This window comes from Petaurus breviceps, unplaced genomic scaffold (genome assembly GCF_028583685.1).
Source record: "Petaurus breviceps papuanus isolate PSGF00001 unplaced genomic scaffold, PetGlider_PUasm1.0 328, whole genome shotgun sequence".
In the NCBI taxonomy this organism is placed as follows: domain Eukaryota; kingdom Metazoa; phylum Chordata; class Mammalia; order Diprotodontia; family Petauridae; genus Petaurus; species Petaurus breviceps.
This window is the reverse complement of record NW_027186094.1, coordinates 145,340-163,426: the sequence shown is the minus strand read 5'-3', so window position 1 is coordinate 163,426 and position 18,087 is coordinate 145,340. Positions and strand designations below refer to the sequence as shown.

The window sequence follows — 18,087 nt, the reverse complement described above, 5'->3', positions numbered from 1 at the left end:
GCTCCCTCGGCCAGGCTGGGCGGGTAGAGCGCCGGGGGGCGTGGCTTCACGGAGGCGCGCGCTCCTGGATTGGATCGCGCTCTCCAGCGTTCGATCCCGCTCTCGCGGTGCTTGGCTTGGGAGCTCCCTGGGAGCCGTCTCTGTGGAGGAGCTCGCTCTGTCCGGGCTTGAGGCGCCGCCGCTCGGTTGGTGAGTCCTGGGAGCGGGCCCGGGCCGGTGCGGTGGCCGGCGCCGCTGTTACTGCGACCGCGGGGCCAGGGCCGGGGAGCCTGCGGGCGCTGGCTCGGGCGCTGAGCGGGGGGGGGGGAGGGGGCGCGGGGGGCCCAGACCCGGCTCCCTCCCCTCCCCCACCGACCCGGTGCCAGTGCGCTTGCGCAGAGCGGCGCCGCCGGAGGGGGGTGGGGAGGAGACGGAGCCTCCTTTCCCTCCCCCCTTCTTCTCCCCTTCCTCTTCGCTCTCCTGCGCCTCCCCCCGCCCGTGCCTGGCTTGGGCTCGTCTTCTGGCTTAGCCTTCCCCGCGAACTTTAACCTGCACGAACACTTCAGCTGAGACGACCCCGCCCCTCGCCCCTTGTGTCTGAGTGGCTAAAACCCAGCCCCGGAGCAGCGCGGGGCTCGGGCCCTCGGTCAGCCTGGGCATGATGGTGCTCCCACTCGCCTGCGGGCACCCGGCAGCTGCGCGGGGCGCTTCAGCCTCGCCTGCCTCCGTTTCCTCTTCTGTAAAAAAGGGCGCAGAGGCGGCCCCGGGTGCCCTCCCAGCGGCAGCTGGGGGCGCGCGTGCGGCCGCGGCTTTTCTCCTTCCTCGCTGGCATTCGGGCGATGCCTCCTGACCCCTCCCTCATCCCCAGGAGGGCAGTCAGCCGTGACCTGCGCCCATCTAGCGCCGCCCCTCAGGCCCGGGAGTCACCGCAGCCCCGGCTGGGAGGGATGGCAGCTAAGGGAGCCCTATTGCCTACCCGGGATGGGCAGAATAGAGTGAAAACTCGATAAGGCGCGACCCTCTTCTCCCATAGATCATCGTCTAATTTGGGGATCATTTTAAGAGAGTTATCCAAAACACACGCACAGCGTAAATGCGTTAAAGAAGTGGAAAACGGTGTCATTTTTGGCCAGAGTGCGGTGAAGAGGCGTGACTGAGGTGATGCTGAAAAGGTGTCGTTACGTGACTTGGGATATTCTTTGCCAGAACAGCTGGTGTTCATGCAGCACTTTCGGGTTTGCAGAGTTCGCAGTGCACAGTGCCTTGAGGATGGAGGCGATGGCATGTGGCTGCTGAATGACGAAGTTGCCAAGGGAAGAATGTAACAGGAAGCACTGAGAGCCTTTCAGAGAGCTTTGTGACAAACCCATGCGGAGGGGTGGAAAAGATGGTAACACTAGGGAGTGAGGAGGCAGAGACCAGAGCTAGGGAGAGACCTGGGAGTCCCGAGAAAGCAGGTGTATGGAGAGGGGATGGTCTCCATCCTTGTCAAACGGGGCAAGCGGTCAAGAGATTTGGTGAGGAAGGGGTAGTCGGGTGATCTTTGAGACGGAATTCTCAGTGAAAGGGGAGACACAAAAGTGTATTTAAGCAGGTAGCTAGGGATGAAGTGAGTCTGTAGATTTTTCAACACATTTGTCTGTGACGGGGAATCGAAAGCCCTTTTTTAGTTTTGAAATCTGAACATGTATGTAGACAAATAGCCAGAAACTGGTGGAAAGGAAGAGATTGAAGATTCATGAGAAGGGAATGATTCTTGTTTCAGAGCAGGTAGGGCAAAGATAGAGGGATTAGTTTAAATAAGGAATAGAGAGACCCTTCTCAGAGGAGGTAGAGGGGAGAGAAGGAAGGTAATAACTAGAAATTTTGAGGCACAGAGGATGGGAATTGAATGCTCTCATGATGAGTTACCTCAATCTTCTGTGAAAGTAGGCTGAATTCTGTGTTAGTACACCACAGATAGAATTGTCTCTGGAATCTACCCACAGTACCACTACTACTACCATCATTACTACCACCAACACCAGCAGTATGAAGACGACAGCTACTACCACTACTACTACTACTACTACTACTACTGGCAGCTAGGTGTTGCAGTAGATAGAGCTTTGGGTCTGGAGCCTGGAAGACCTGAGTTCAAATCCGGCCTTTGACACTCAATAGGCAGTAGGCAAACAGCTTAAGTGACTTGTCCATGGTCATGCAGCTAGTAACTATCAGAAGTCAGAATTGAAATAGATTTTCCTGACTCCAGGCCCAGCACTCTGTCTACTAGGACACCTGACTGTGTTGGAAACAGTAGCAGGGGAAGCTACTAAATGGCATGTGATTAGACTTCTGCAGAAGTGGGATGGTTCTCCTCCCCCCAGGTAGTGCCTCTTCATTGGGTGTTTTCAAAGGGAGGACTAGATAGGTATGTAGGGGAATACAGTAGAGGACACTCCTGTTCAAGTACCTTGGGTCTAGTTCCTGTCAGTTTTGGAGATGATGACCTGCTAGGTGTTTTTATTTGTTGTTGTTGTTGTTTTAATTAATGAGGGGAAAGAGGTTACTGTTATGGTCTCGAAAAGAAACTTTTTCATAATTCATCTCCTTACAGAAGGGTGATGAACTTAAAATGCAGAAAAAGACATATTTTTGGACATGGATAATGTGGGTATTTTTTATTTTGCTGAACTGTGCAGACATGTATGGAGGACTTTGCTTTTTGGATTTAAAAAAATATTTTATTTTCTCCAATTACCTGTAAAAAAAATTTTTAACATTTTGTTTTTTTAAAATTTGAGTTCCAGATTCTCTTCCTCTCTTTTTCCTAATGCCCCTTCATTGAGAAGGCAATTTAATATCAATTATACATGTGGTCATGTAAAATATATTTCCATGTTAGTCATGTTGTGAAAGAAAACACAGACAAAAACCCCAAGAAAAAGTAAAGAAAGTAAAAAAAAAGATATGCTTCCATCTGCATTCAGACTCCATAAGTTCTTTCTCTGGAGATGAGAGCACTTTTCAACATAAGACCTTCAGAATTGTCTTGTATTATTGCATTGCCAAGAATAGTCAAAGTCATTCACAGTTAATCATCATATACCATTGCTGATACTATGTACCATGTTCTCCAGGTTCTTCTCAGTTCACTTTGCATCAGTTCATATAAGTCTTTCCAGGTTTTTCTGAGAGCATTCTGCTTGTCATTTCTTATAGAACAATAGGGTTCTGTCACAGTCATACGCAACAGCTTGTTCAGCCAGTCCCCAGTTGATGGGCCTCTCAATTTCCAGTGTTTTATCCCCACAGACAGCTGCTATAAATATGTTTGCACATATTTTTGTTTTGTTTTGTTTTTCTCTCTTTGGGCTACAGATCTAGTAGTTGTATGCATGGTTTTATAGTCCTTTGGGCATAGTTCCACATTGCTCTCCAGAGTGGTTGAATCAGTACATGAGTGTTAGTGTCTCAATTTTCCCACATCCTATCCATCATTTGTCATTTTCTTTTTCTGTCATATTAACCAATCTGATAGATATGGGGTGGAATTTAGGAGTTGTTTTAATTTGAATTTCTCTCATCAGTAGTTATTTAGAACACTTTTTTCATATGACTGAGAGAGAGCTTTGATTATTTTATCTGAAAACTGCCTGTTCATATCCTTTGACCATTTATCAATTGAGGAATGGCTTTTATTTCTATAAATTTAACTACATTCTCTACATATTTGAGAAATGAGGCCCCTTTAACAGAGAAGCTTGCTATATAAATTTTTTTCACAGTTTTGACTGCTAGCTATGTATTTGCCTCCATCCCATTTTCCCCATTTATCCTACTATCTCTCTCCTTTCACCCTGCTTCTGACTTTTACCTCTCCCAATCTGCATTTCCTTCTGTGAGCCCCCCTTCCCCTCCTACTTTCCTGTAGGGTAAGAAACATTTCTATAACCAACTTAGTTTATATGTTATTCCTTCTTTGAGCCAGTTACAATGAGGGGTAAGGTTTATGTGTTCCCTGACATTTCCCTTATGATTCCCTGTACTGTAAAAGTTCTTTTGTGCCTCAGCTAATTTACCCCATTTTACCTGTCCCTTTTTCTTTATCCCAGTACATTCCTTTCTCATCCCTTAATCTTATTTAATTTGTTTTTGGGTTTTTTTTTTAGATAGTCTCATCACATCATATTCAAGTTACACCCATGTCCTCTGCCTTATGTGCACTCCTTCTGACTGCCCTAAGAAAGTTTTTAGGAATTATATGTAACATTTTCCCATGTAGCATGGTAAATAGTTTAACCTTATTGAATCCCTTATGATTTCTGTTTCCCATTTACCTTTTTATGTTTCTCGTTTACCTTTTTATGTTTCTCTTGAGTCTTGTACTTGAAAGTCAGATTTTCTGTTCAGTTCTGGTCTTTTCATCAGGAATGCTGGAAAGTTCTCTATTTCCTTTAATATTCATTTTTTTTCCCCTGAAGGATTATATTTAGTTTTGTTGGTTAGCTGATATATGGTTGTAATCATAGCTCTTTTATCCTCCAGAATATGATATTCCAAGCCCTCTGATCGTTTAATGTAAAAACTGCTAAATCTTGTGTAATTTTGACTCTGGATCCTGGATATTTGAATTTTTTTCTTTTGAGCTGCTTGCAAGAATTTCACCTTCACCTGTGAGCTCTGGAATTTGGCTATCATATTCCTGTTCATTTTGGGATCTCTTTCAGGAGGAGTCAGTGGATTCTTTCAATTTATATTTTATTGGTTCTAGACTATCAAGCCAGTTTTCCTTGATGATTTTTTTTTTTGGAGGGGGGAAGGTAGGGCACTTGGGGTTAAGTGACTTGCCCAAGGCTAGTTTTGTATTAAGTTGTCTGAAGCCAGATTTGAACTGGGGTCCTCCTGACTCCAGGGCCAGTGCTTTACTCACTGCGCTATCTAGCCACCCCTCTTTGATAATTTCTTAAAAGATGTCTAGCTTCTTTTTTTTTTTGATCTTGGCTTTCAGGTAGTCATAATGATTCTTTAATTAGCTCTCCTAGATATATTTTCCAGGTCAGGTCATTTTTCTAATGAGATATTTTCACATTTTATCAGTTTTGTTGGATTGTTTCTTTATGTCTCAAAGAGTCATTAGTTTCCACTTGCCCAGTTCTAATTTGTAAGGAATTATTCTCTTCAGTGAACTTTTGTACGTCTTTCCATTTGGCCAATTCTGCTTTTTAAAAAGTTCTTCTCTTCAGTGCATTTTTTAAATATCTTTTTCCGTTTAGCCAATTCTGCTTTTCAAGACATTCTCATTGGATTTTTGGGCCTCTTACTATTTGGTGTATTCTGTTTCTTAAGGTGTTATTTTCTTCAATTTTTTTTCATGCTTCTACCAACCTGTTGACTCATTTTTCATTATTTTCTTGCAATATTTCCATTTTTATTCTCTTTCCTTCACTTCTGTTACTTGATGTTTAAAATCCTTTATCTGCTCTTCCATGGCCTGAGACCAGTTTTTTTTTTTTTTTTGAGACTTTGGTTGTAGCAGTTTTGACTTTATTGTCATCTTCTGAGTTTGTATTTTGATCTTTCCTTTCGCCATAGTAACTTTTTTTTAGGCTTTGTCTGTTTTCTGAGTAGTCATCCAATTTAGAGATTCTCCTAACTTTTGTAGACTGTCTGCTGAAATGGAGGAAGTTTTGAGAAGGGAGGAGCTCCATGAAAATCTAAGGTCCTTGCAGTCTTAAAGCAGGAAGAGTCAGAGGCAGCCACCTTTCACCTTCTCATCCTCCATGACAAAAGAATAATTACTAAGAATTATTTGAAGGCTTTAGGGATTTGGGGGGAACCATGTTACTGTTTGCTAAATCCCAACTTCTTCAGATTTACATCAGTTCCCAAAGATGTTGTATAAATGCCTTCATCCATTTCACCTTTAAATCCCTTCTGATTTTAGTTTTCTCCCAGGAAGCTCCAGAAATTGTTTCATTAGCAGCCACCCCCCTTCTCCCTGGCCTTGGCCTCACTTTGAAACTTCATCCCTCCCTTTCCCTTTTCCCTGCAGGTAGCACATGACCTTTCTTTGGGGTTTATTTTGAGAATTTACCAGTATACACTACTGAAGGGAGTTTAATTTGGACAATATCATTGGTATAGGAGTTATTCTTTGTACTAGTACCTTTTCACAGTTTTTTTTAATAATTTTACCGTGACGACTGTGTGCTTTTTTAGGCAAGCATATGTATTTATGTTCAGAGACAGGGGATTAGGGTTACATATGCTTTCCTAAAAGACTATTTTATGAAGAACTCACATAGGGCAAGTGTTCACATGGTGGTCAGAAGAAGCATTACAAGGACACTCTCAAGGTCTCTCTCAAGAACTTTGGAATTGTTTGTGTGATGTGGGAGACACTGACACAGGACAGCCCAGCATGACCCGACCTCATCAGAGAAGCTGCTGTGCTCTATGAGCAAAGCAGAATTGACGTAACTGAAAAGAAAGGCGAGATGTACATATTTAGAGAATCCAGCCCAAATGTTCACGGGGAGTTTTTGGGCCCCGCCTGTGGTAGAGCATTCTGCGCTCTTGCTGGTCTGATCAGCCCCAGTCAGACGCACGGTACCTTGACCCTAATGTAGTGGTGCCATTTTGGCCCTCTTCAAGACCAAAGGACAGCAACCAACCAACCAGACTGCTTGTCTGCATCACCATCTGGCCTCCCCAGACTTACCCTTTTGAGCCTCAAGTCCCAATGACTTTTCCTGGCAATTGATCACTCAGTTTGAGTTGTGTCCTAGAATTTTCACTGTTAGGCAATGTGTCAATTTCAGGGAGAGTTCTATTCTCTGTTCTTGGAAGTGTGCTCCTGTACTCACCTCTTCTCAGTGAAGTTGCCTTCTCTGCCTGTTGCCCTAGACTTCAAGGCCTCTTTTTTAGAGGCGAAGAAGCTAGACCTGGAGGAGTTTCCTTCTAGACTGAGCTTTTGCTCTTGTCTGACCTTGTATCTTTGTTGTGCCTCCCTTGTCTCCCACATTACTGGTTCTGGGAGAGTCTGTCACTGTTTCTTCTAATATCCCTCATTGACCAACTGCTGCCTTTAAACTTTCTCTGCATTCCAGCTTGCCTTCTCTAATTCACATGCCACCCCCTGCTGTCAACCACCATACCCAGGGAGCACCTTACTAGAGGTCTAGGCTTGTAGTTAGAACAATTCTTTTAGCACATCCCAGAACACCCTCCCTATTGGGAAATGGCAGGAAAGCTGTTGGTAATTTGGTAATAATACTTCATGAGGTTGTGCCCCAAAGAAAGTGACTGAATCTCTGTATGGTGCCCCGTCGGCCGAGCTCTTCAGAATCCCCTCAAACTGCCCTTTGCTATTTCTTCTTCTTTCAGTAATTGAAACCTATTTTTTTCCTGAAATCAAGAAAACTTGTCCTATGAAATTTCAGTTTTCTCTTTCTTTTAATTTTTTTTAACTTCCCAAAGGATGGCAGGCAGCTACAAAGTTGAAAAATACCATAGGCCATTGGAGTATAAAAACCAGAGAGAGGCTATTCAGAAGCGCACACCATAGAAGGTGGGAAAGAGCAGGCACCAGGGGTTCCAGTCAGCTGAGGACTCTTGTTGGACACTGAATTTGTTTGTGAGTTTCTTGGCAACCCTTTGGGTCATGTAGTAGTCGTTGGCTGAGCCAACAAAAGAACCTGCAAAATCAACTGTAAAGACTTTTTTTTTTTTTCATGAACAAAACTCAGTATACACAAGGACTGTTTAGATGACCCTGGTCTTTAGCTTCTATGAGAACTGCGTGCAGAATATTAAATGGCCCCCAGGAAACAGGACGTGGCAGAGCTTTTCGCTTTGGAACCAAGGGCGCCTTAGATTGGGAGTTAGTGGTTTCCAGTGTATCCTCCCTGCAGAGCTCCCTTGAGAACTCGAGTGACACCAGAGCCAGGAGTCTGAGAGCATGGCTGTGGGAGCTGGCAAATCTAGGGGCCGTGTTCCTGCTGTGCCCACCTGTCCAAGTCACTGCTTTGGGGGCTTTCTCTTCCTTCTTTAACTCAGGTTGTTGGACTGGATGCCCTCGAAGACCTTCTGCTTCTGGGAGAGAAGGTGGCTGACACAAGCTTCCCTTATTTTGCCCCGTTATTCTAGTTTAATAGAGGCAGCCAAATGGTCCTGCAAATAGAGGGCTGAACTTAGAATCACAAAGACTTGGGTTTGACCCTTAGTTCAGACACTTATTGACTCTGTGACCCTGGACAAGACACTTAACTCCTGTACCTCAGTTTCCCCTCTGTAAAATGAAGATAATAACAGTACCTACCTTCTAGGGTCATAGTTAAGACCAAATAAAATAGCATATATGTGTAAAGCATTTCACAAACCTTAAAGAACTGTGTAAATGCTTTTATAATTATTATATAAGATTTGAACTTGGAAAGTCTAGAAGAGGGAATACCTAACATATCCGTTAGACTCTTATTCTGCAATGCTAGATATTTTAAGCCAACTTTTGGCAACATAGTGAAATTGTTTTTTGAAAGTGAGAACTTTGAACCTTGTGTGCCAGTTTTAAGTGTCAGTCTTTTATCAAGAACCAGGCACTTTTTTACTAGGCTACAGTAAAGATACAGAGGCAAAAATGAGTTCCTGCTCTCAAGGAGTTTAAAATAAATAGGCAGAGTTGTTAACATATATAGTATTTAGAGTGCTTACAAAGTAGATACAAGGTGATTTTGGAAGGCCTTCTGCAGAGGGTGGCAATTAGAATCTTAAAAGGAACAGAGGATTCTAAAAGATAGACTTGAAAAGGGAGTGAATTCCAGGCATATGACCCATCTGGTGGCAGGCATAGAGATGGGAAATGGAGTGCCTTATTAGAAGTCCGGTTTGACTTCATCATAGAATGATTAAAAGGGACTGATGTATAAGGTTGGATAGGTAGGTTCAGTTGGCAACTGGTGACACAATGGATAGAATGCTGGGCCTGGAGTCAGTAAGAGCTGAGTTCAGATCCATCAGTTTCCTCAACTATAAAATGGATATATTAAGAGCACTTGCCTCGCAGGGTGTTGTGAGGATCAAATGAGATAACATTGTACAAAGCACTTAGCACAGTGTCTGGCACCCAGTAGATGTTCTAGAAATGCTTATTCCCTTCCCCTTCCCCCTTTCAGCACAAGTTGTTCTGGGCTTTAAATATGAAACGGAAGTTTTCATTTTTGATATAGAGCTAATCTGTGGCCATGGCAGTAGTAGGCACATGACCTGACCACTGCTTTGGGAAGGTTACTTTGATACTTGTTGGGATGATGGTCTCTGGTAAGCCTTGAGGAAGGAAAATCATTTAGGAAACTGGTAAAATAATTGTCCAAGAGAAGAGGCAGTGAGATCCTGAGCTAGGATAGGAGGTGTAGTGGGGTAGAAATGAGAAGGTTTGGCAGCTGATTGGGAGTCGTGAGGCCAGCGAGGGTGAAGAGTTAGGGTGAGGTGGACAGAAATGGAAAAGTTCAGATGGGGAAGAGTTTTCATGGAAAGGTAATGAAAAGCTGGATATGAATTCATACAACCTATTTTCCTTAGACAAGAATGGTTCTTCTGAAGTGCTCGTGTGCATATTTGCTTTGTCTGATGCTTTGTCTGCCAGTAATAACCTTGGCCTGAAATCATTGTGGGCACAGGTGTTCTCCAGGACTGCTTTCTCCATGGAAGAACAGCCTCAGTATGGCTCCAGTGGAATTCTGATTGAAAGTAGTAGTAGTAATAGTAGTTGTTTGTCCTTTGTTCTCGAGGAGGACCCTGGCATCAGGGAGATGATGACATGACTTGCAGTTGACTTGGATTTGAGGGAGGGAGGGCTGTGCCAGGTCTCCAGCCTCACTTTCTCCTCCAGAGCCATCTGGGTCCAGTAGCCAGATACTCATCAGGATGACTGGAGGTGGCTCAGGATGCACTGGGAGACCCTTTTAGGCTAAGGCCTTTTTAGGTTCTCACTTTGAGTGAGATAGGGCCCAGTCAGTGAATAGGCCTGATTGAAAACTATCCTGAAGGGTCCACCTTAATGAAGTTGATATAAAGTTAATCTCCAAATAGAAGATGGAATTGACTGACTTCGTAAGTTTATTTGGACTTGTGTCCCAGTTGATGTTTGCTGTTTGCTGTTACTCAGACCTGTTGGGTTAGTTATTGTTAGAAGTGTATGCTGCTTGAAGCCATGACTAGCCAGAGAAAATAAAACCATGTTATCCAGAAAGATAAGGGTGTTTGTCTTTCTGTCATTGCAGAAGGACATGGCTTAGGGCCATAGAATCTCTGCCAATCAAGCATTTTATTAATCACTTACTGTGTTCCAGATTTTTCTGTTTTCATGGACTTCACATCTTAATGGGGGAGGCAACATGTCAACTACGTAATAATAAAAATATTAATAACATTGTTATTACATAATAATATATGTGGTTAAATGGTAGTTAATTCCAGAGGGAAGACAGTAGTAGTGGAATGGGAAAAGTCTCTTGTAAAAGGTGGGATTTAAGCAAGTCAGAAAGGAAGTAGAGGTGAAGAGGGAGAACAGTCCAGGCCTGGAGGACAGTGAGAAGGCGTGAGTTGGGAGCTGGAGCGCTATGTATGAAAAATCACAAGACCAGTTTCTGGAACAGTAGAAAGGGGCCTGGCTGTGAAGAGCTTTCAGACCCAACAGATTTCCTGTTTGATCCTGAAGCCATAAGGAGGTTATAGAGGAAAGTGCCATGCATGGTCAGATGTGCACATCAGGAAGGGACCTCAGAAACCATCTGGTCCTACTCCCTCAGCTGATAGTTGAAACTGTGAGTCAGGTTCACATAACATCAGTATCAATCCATCCAAGCTAGGTTTTGAAGCCAACCTTAGGGCTCTGTTCCAACTATAAGCTAGTGCTCCATGTACCTCTGATTTTCAACAAATTATCCTGTTGACCTTTGACCTTTGTTTAAAGTTCTCCAGTGAGGTAGAACTCTCTCTCAAAACAGCCCATACCACTCCTTATTAAGAAATTCATGATCTTAAACTGAAATCTGCCCCTGCAATCCCTTGGCCCTCTCTTCTCTCTGGGGCTAGGTACAAGTTTAATACTGATGTTCCTTCCTTTGGTCTTTTCTCTCTCCCTTCCCCCCCAAAAAAATTTGAACTGTTTTTCTTCTCCTCAAGTTTTCTCTAGGCTAACTATTCCCGTTTCTTTCAACTTTCATAAGGCATGAACTCATGGACCTTCACCAATGAGATCACCTGCATCTGGATAATTTGTAGTTGTTCAGTCATTTCAGTCTTGTTCAACTCTCATCACTTTGGGGTTTTCTTGACAAAGTACTGGAGTGGTTGGCCATTTCCTTTTCCAGCTTATTTTAGAAATGAGAAAACTGAGGCAAACAGGCTTAGGTGACTTGCCCAGGCTCACACAGCTAGTAAGTGTCTCAGTGTAGATTTGAACTAGGACGTCTTGACTTCAGGTCTGGCACTCTATCCAGTGTTACCACCTAGCTGCCCCCAGTGAAGGTAATGGGGATAAACAGATCTGCTAGATACAGTATCCTTAGTCTTGTCCTGATGTGTGACCCCTTTCCCCTTCAAATGTAATTCCCTTCTGATTTTCTTCCTTCCCTTTGCTCACTGAATGGCAGTTGCCTCAGTCAAAAGGAGACCTGTTGAAGAGCTTAGCTTTAACAGGCCAAGATCTTCCACTGCATCCTGGGCCATCTCTAGTCTTCAATGTATATCTGGCCTCTGGACTCAGATGGCTCTAGAGGAGAACATGAGGCTGGTGACTTTGCTCAGCCCTCCCTCACTTAACTCCAGTTCACTTTCATGTCATGGCATCACCTTCTTGATGTCATGTTTCTCTTTGAGAACTACCAACAACAACAAAAAAAAAACCAGCATCAGATCAAGAGATTGTTAGTACTGTTCCCTCTGGGGTTGGGTTGGTGGACGGAAGTAATAGAGTTTTCATGATTCCATTCATTTGTGTATGTGAGGATTATGACCATAAATATTGAGTTTTCTAATAAATTATCACTTTTAACTCAAGGTTATTCACCTTGTAAGTAGTAAAGATTTGTCAAAGGATCATTAACTCTTGATTCTCATGATTTGCCATGTAATATTACATGTTAGTGATAATGAGTTGGGTGCATGTTTTCTTATTTGAGTCAGTTAGTATAAGAGGACTGTTTTGCTGTTTGATCTTGCGGTTCAGAATTTTGTTAACTTGCTTAATTTCTTCCATTATAAAATTAGTCATGATGTATAGATTTGAATACTTGGATACTGGTGAACTGACCCAGAAATGAAATTTAAGATTTTTTTGTAATACTCTGTAGTAACATATCAAATTTGTTCACATTTAGACCTATAGAATGTAAGCTCCTTGAGGGAAGGGACTTTTTTGAATTTGCCTTTTATTTCCAGTACCTAGCCTAGTGCCTGACTCCTAGAAAGCTCTTAATATATGTTGAATTGAATTGAATTGAGCTCAAATTATGGAAGAGGAGGATAAATGTAAAAAATTGAGCTGTAACATCAGTCACTTAGAAGTCAGTTCATATAACAATTTCAGGTATTCTTGAATTCGAAGGTGTCACTTTTACCTTTGAATTGTGAAAATGACCAAATTTAAGGAAGCCATTTGCTGCTAAATAAAAGCAGATGTCACCTTTAAACTTACGGTCTTTGGAGGAGTAAGCACCTCTCCTTTGTAACTAAATAGTACAGATGAATAGTTATGTCCCCTAGTAATTTGCCTCAGCTTCTCTATAGTTAGTCATGATAACTCATAATGATATCATATTCATCATATTCAATGAAATGATATCAGTTCATACCACATATTGGAAAGCCCATTTCATCAGTCTAGTAATACACATTGTAGGTTTTAGGAATAAATTATTACTTAATTTGTTTCACTATTAAATATTTTAGACATTTTGCCTTTACCTGCCATATGCCTAATTCCCTAGTACAGATTGACACGTGGCAGTGGTTCATTCCAGACAACTAGAGAGAGCATTTCAGAAACACGATGTTCAAGAAAGCGCTTTCTTGAATGAGGAGGAGATGTAGAATTAGTTAGCCCTGTTCTTTCATGTTTTCTCAACCCTTAGGTATGCATCCATGACAAATAAGGGAAATTGAGAAGCCTGGGAACTTAGTCATGTCAAAAAAGTGAATGCCAGTTCATCCCAATCCTTCAGACTTCTGGATCATTCTTAGTTTTTTTATCACCAAAATTCTATCCTCCCTTTCCTCCCTCTTCCCCTCAATTAAGAATAAAAGAAAAACAAATCTCTTATTACAGACATAGTTAAGTAAAACAAATTTCTGCGTTGACTATGTCTAAAAGAAAAAATATACATAAATATATGTATGCACACATAAATTGTGTGTATGTGTCATTTTACACTCAGCCCCTCTCCATCAGGAGATAGGCAGCATGTTTCATGTACTGATCAGAGCTTCTAAGTCTCTCAAAGCTGTTTGTTTCTACGACATTCTTGTCACTGTGCAAGCTGTTGTGGTTTTGCTCACTTTACATCATCCTGAAATCACCCCCTTCTGTTTTTATAGAATTATAATATTCCATAATATCCAAAAAGCCACAACCTGTTCAGTCATTCTCTTTTGTCTTAGATTTCTACCCAATTATTCTCCAGGTTTCAGATCAGGTTAGAAGCTGGAATTGAAACCATGCTCTGCTCCAGGTAGGGGAGACTCAAGGTCTAAGGCTACACAGCATAGAGCGCAAGACGGCCCCTTACCCAACACTGTTACAGCTGTGTTAAGATCTCTTCCTCCATCCACCCTGAATCTGTAACCCAAGGTTGAGTAGTGGGAGATAAAACTTGTAGATGGCACCTGTTCCCATGCCCTGTGGGGCCTCAGTATGGGACTGGAACCTTTTTGTCCAGGTCTTGAGCTGGAGTGTTTCCAGCAGCCATGATCTTGACCAGACCTTGTACTTAGTGTTCATAGACCTCTCTGCTTGTTTCTCTATGCTGACCTGGATTGGAAAAATGATTCACTTGACTTTTTCTTGGATCATTTTGTCTGGTGCATTTTAAAGGTATGTTTGGATGAGTTTGGTGGGGCGTGAGGGAGACTCTCTGTACTTGTTGCTACTCTGCCATCTTGGCTCTGCTCTTATCATTTACTTTGTGTTATTCTTTTTTTTTTTTAAGCACTTGGGGTTAAGTAACTTGCTCAAGGTTACACGGCCATGTGTTTCTGGGTGTGGTGTTAAGTATCTGAGCCCTGATTCCATCCCCGGGTCATCCCAACACTGGGGCCGGTGTTCTTACTCGCTGAGCCACCTGGCCACCCCTCTGTATCATTCTTAAATGTTGGTTTTCCAGCCATAGTGTATATATTTCTGGCTGAGGATGGATTTATTCTTTTGTGTGTAGGTAACAGTGTTGTGAAAAGACCATTGGGATAAAAGACTAGAGAAGAAATGTTATGTACTAGGAAGAGCTTTGGATTTTGGAATCAGTAGAAGTTTTGAATCTCACATTGAACACTTTTTATTAACAGTATAATTTTGGGCAAGTGCCCACTCTGAACCTCATTCATTTGCAAAGTAACTGATCTTCTGTCTTCATGCAGTCATGAGTCTCAGTGTAAGGTATTTAATAAGATATGATGACTGATCGTTTAGATTTATGTCACATTTTAAGGTTTGTAAAGCACTTTTCTACAACAATTCTGCAAATGTAAGATTTTAATATTTGTCTTAATACTATCCTTTGAAGTTAGAAAGTTGTTATTGTTTTTATTTTTGTTAGTTTTCACCTGTATCATATTCATAAAAAATGTGTATAGTACAGGGAACAGAGGATGCTTAAATTTTTTTTTCAGATTAGAAGAGTAGGCCAGAAACCAAAGTTACTATGGGATATTGACATTTCTTTTATTTTTCAGATTGGCATATCAGACCTGTAAAGAAGTCTACTCCAAAACTGGGCTCCTATGGAAGAATCATCCCAGGAAAAACTTACAAGTGATGGTCCTTGTGACTCTAAATTGAGTGAAGCCTGGGAATATGAAGCCAGGTTAGAGGAGGAGCAGAGTGATGAGGAGAAAACACAGCATGTAAAAATCATCCAAAGGAAAGCCCCTAGGAAATTGAGAAGCCATGAATATAATAAATATGGCCGACTCTTTGGTGTAGGACCAATTCTTTTTCCACAACAGAGAGTACCTATAGGGAAGAATCTTCCCAAATATGACACACACAGAAAGAGCTTCAGACTGTATTCGGATCTAAGAAAATACAATAAAATTTCCTCAAAGAAGGTATTTTCTAAGTACAATGAAAGTGGGAAATCTTTCAGTTATCATTCAGACCTAATTGAATATCATAGGTTACATACTGGAAAGAAACCTTATGAATGTGGGAAGGCCACATTATGGAGAACACAGCTTATTCAACAACAAAGAATTCATACTGTAGAAAAGCCTTATGCATGTATCGAATGCGGGAAGGCCTTCTGCAAGAGGACACAACTTACTCAGCATTTCAGGATCCATACTGGAGAGAAACCTTATGAATGTAGTGAATGTGGGAAGACATTCCGACAGAGCGCACACCTTACTCGCCATCAGAGAATTCATACTGGAGAGAAACCTTATGCATGTAATCTATGTGGGAAGGCCTTCAACCACAGCTCTTCCCTTGCTTCCCATCAGAGAATTCATACTGGAGAGAAACCTTATGGATGTGATCAGTGTGGGAAAGCTTTTAACCACAGCTCTTCTCTTGCTTCTCATCAGAGAATTCATACGGGAGAGAAACCTTATGAGTGTAACGAATGTGGGAAAGCTTTCCGCCAGAGCACAGAACTTACAAGACATCAAAAAATTCATACTGGAGAAAAGCATGAATGCACTGAATGTGGGAAGGCTTTCCACCAGAGTTCACACCTTACTCGACATCTGAGAATTCATACTGGAGAGAAACCTTATAAATGTAATGAATGTGGGAAGACCTTCAATTATAGTTCATCCCTTGCTTCTCATCATAGAACTCATACTGGAGAAAAACCTTATGGGTGTATTGAATGTGGAAAAGCCTTTGGTAAAAGGACACAACTTATACAGCATTGGAGAATTCATACTGGAGAGAAACCTTATGACTGTAATGAATGTGGAAAGGCTTTCCGTCAGAGCTCACAACTTACTCGACATCAGAAAATTCATACAGGAGAAAAACCTTTTGAATGTGATGAATGTGGTAGGGCCTTCCGCCAGAGATCACAGCTTACTTACCATCAGAGAATTCATACTGGAGAAAAACCTTATGAATGTAATGAATGTGGTAAGGCCTTCTGTCAGAGCACTGAACTTACCCAACATCATAGAATCCATACTAGTGAGAAACCTTTTGAATGTCATGAATGTGGTATGGCATTTCGTCTGAGTACTGGACTTACTCGCCATCAAAAAATCCATACTGGAGAGAAACCTTATGAATGCAGTGAATGTGGGAAGGCCTTCTGCCAGAGAGCAGAACTTACTGTACATCATAGAATTCATACAGGAGAGAAACCTTACGTGTGTAATGAATGTGGGATGGCTTTCAGACAGAGCTCACAACTGACTCCACATCTCAGAATTCATACAGGAGAGAAACCATATAAATGTAATGAATGTGGAAAGGCCTTCAATCGCAATTCATCCCTTGTTTCCCATCACAGAATTCATACTGGAGAGAAACCTTATGAATGTAATAAATGTGGGAAAGCCTTCCGCCGGAGTACAGGCCTTACTCGACATCAGAGACTTCATATTGCAGATAAATCTTATGAATGTAATGATTAAGGGAAGGTTTTCATCTAAAACAGATATCTTAACATCAGTTCATTAGTGAAGTGAAAAGTCTTGTAAATATTTTGATCCTTTTTTAAAAAATATATGTAATACGACATTTTGACACATCTCCCAACAAACATTGTCCAGAAAGTTTTTTGCTTTTGTTAACAGAAAGAATGGATGTTCTCTTTGCCTTTGACAGTATGGTAGTAACATTGACCATTGCATTGGACTAGAGTTCTGTTGCTTTCTAATGCTAACTGTATCAACCTTGTTATAGTCATTGTGTATTTTGTGTTTTGACTCTCCTTTCATTACTTTGCAATGCTTCGTAGGAGCTTTTCCCTGTGGTTCTCTATTTTTTTTTATTTCTTCCTTACAGCAGAGTACTATGTAATTGCATTCATATATCACAGTTTGTTCAGTTATTTCTTTGATTGTTGAGCACATACTTTGTTTCCAGATTTTTGTTATACGCCATGATGTTATGAATATTCTTTGAGCGTCTGGGTCTTTTTGTTGTTGTTAATACCCTATTTGGGATATAGACAGACCCAGGAATAGAATCTCAGGGTCAGAGGGTACGAGCAGTTTAGTAACTTTCCTTTCATAATTTCAGTTTTCTATTCCTGTTTGAACCATTTTATAGTTTAATTAGAAGTGAAATAATCTGCTTGCTTTCCCAAATCCTTTCCAACTATGTTACCCCTATTTTGGGATTGAAGTGATTCATCAGGGTTGTTTTACTTTTAATTTTTCTGATTATTAGTGATGTTGAACATTTTTCAGGTGAATTTTGTTAAACTATATCTCTTTTGAAAACTGTTCCTGTCCTTTGATCGTTTGTCTGTTTCAGAATAACTCTTAATCTCAAATTTGTATTCCATTTTGTTTTTGGTGCAGTACTTTTATCAGAGATGTTTAAAGAGAATATTTTTTCTCTGATTCTAGATGCATTGAGTTTATTTGTGCAAAGGTGTTTTGTGTTTTGTTTCATTTTGTTTGTCATTTTATTTGATTGAAAATGTCTGTTTTGTTTTATAATCCATTCCGTAAATGGTTGCAAATGTTTCCCGTTATCCTTAGTTATGAAAGAGAATATTCTGTTCTCTTCTTGGTTCCGTTTTGCTTTTTGTTATTTTTTTATGGTGTGATTTATATATTGTTAGTTGAGCCATTTGGATATAGTGTGGCATATACTGTAAGATGATTATCTAAACTTACTTTTTACTAGACTTTATAGTTTTTCCAGCAGCTCTTATGCAATAAAGAGTCCCTACTGCTGTA

The 18,087-nt window shown here is 41.4% G+C and overlaps 1 protein-coding gene across 1 annotated transcript; it reads left to right on the top strand.

Annotated features, from left to right (window-relative positions):
• The first annotated feature begins 42 nt into the window (after positions 1 to 42).
• LOC138167911 (zinc finger protein 420-like) lies at positions 43 to 18,087 on the top strand. The gene is made up of 2 exons (XM_069096881.1): positions 43 to 189; positions 14,911 to 18,087. Exon 2 carries the CDS (start codon positions 14,959 to 14,961, stop codon positions 16,807 to 16,809), a length of 1,851 nt encoding a protein of 616 aa, XP_068952982.1. The 5' UTR covers positions 43 to 189; positions 14,911 to 14,958; the 3' UTR covers positions 16,810 to 18,087.

Bases quoted from the DNA above. Each gene is read 5' to 3' on its own strand.
- LOC138167911 (XM_069096881.1), top strand. From the start codon at position 14,959: ATGGAAGAATCATCCCAGGAAAAACTTACAAGTGATGGTCCTTGTGAC.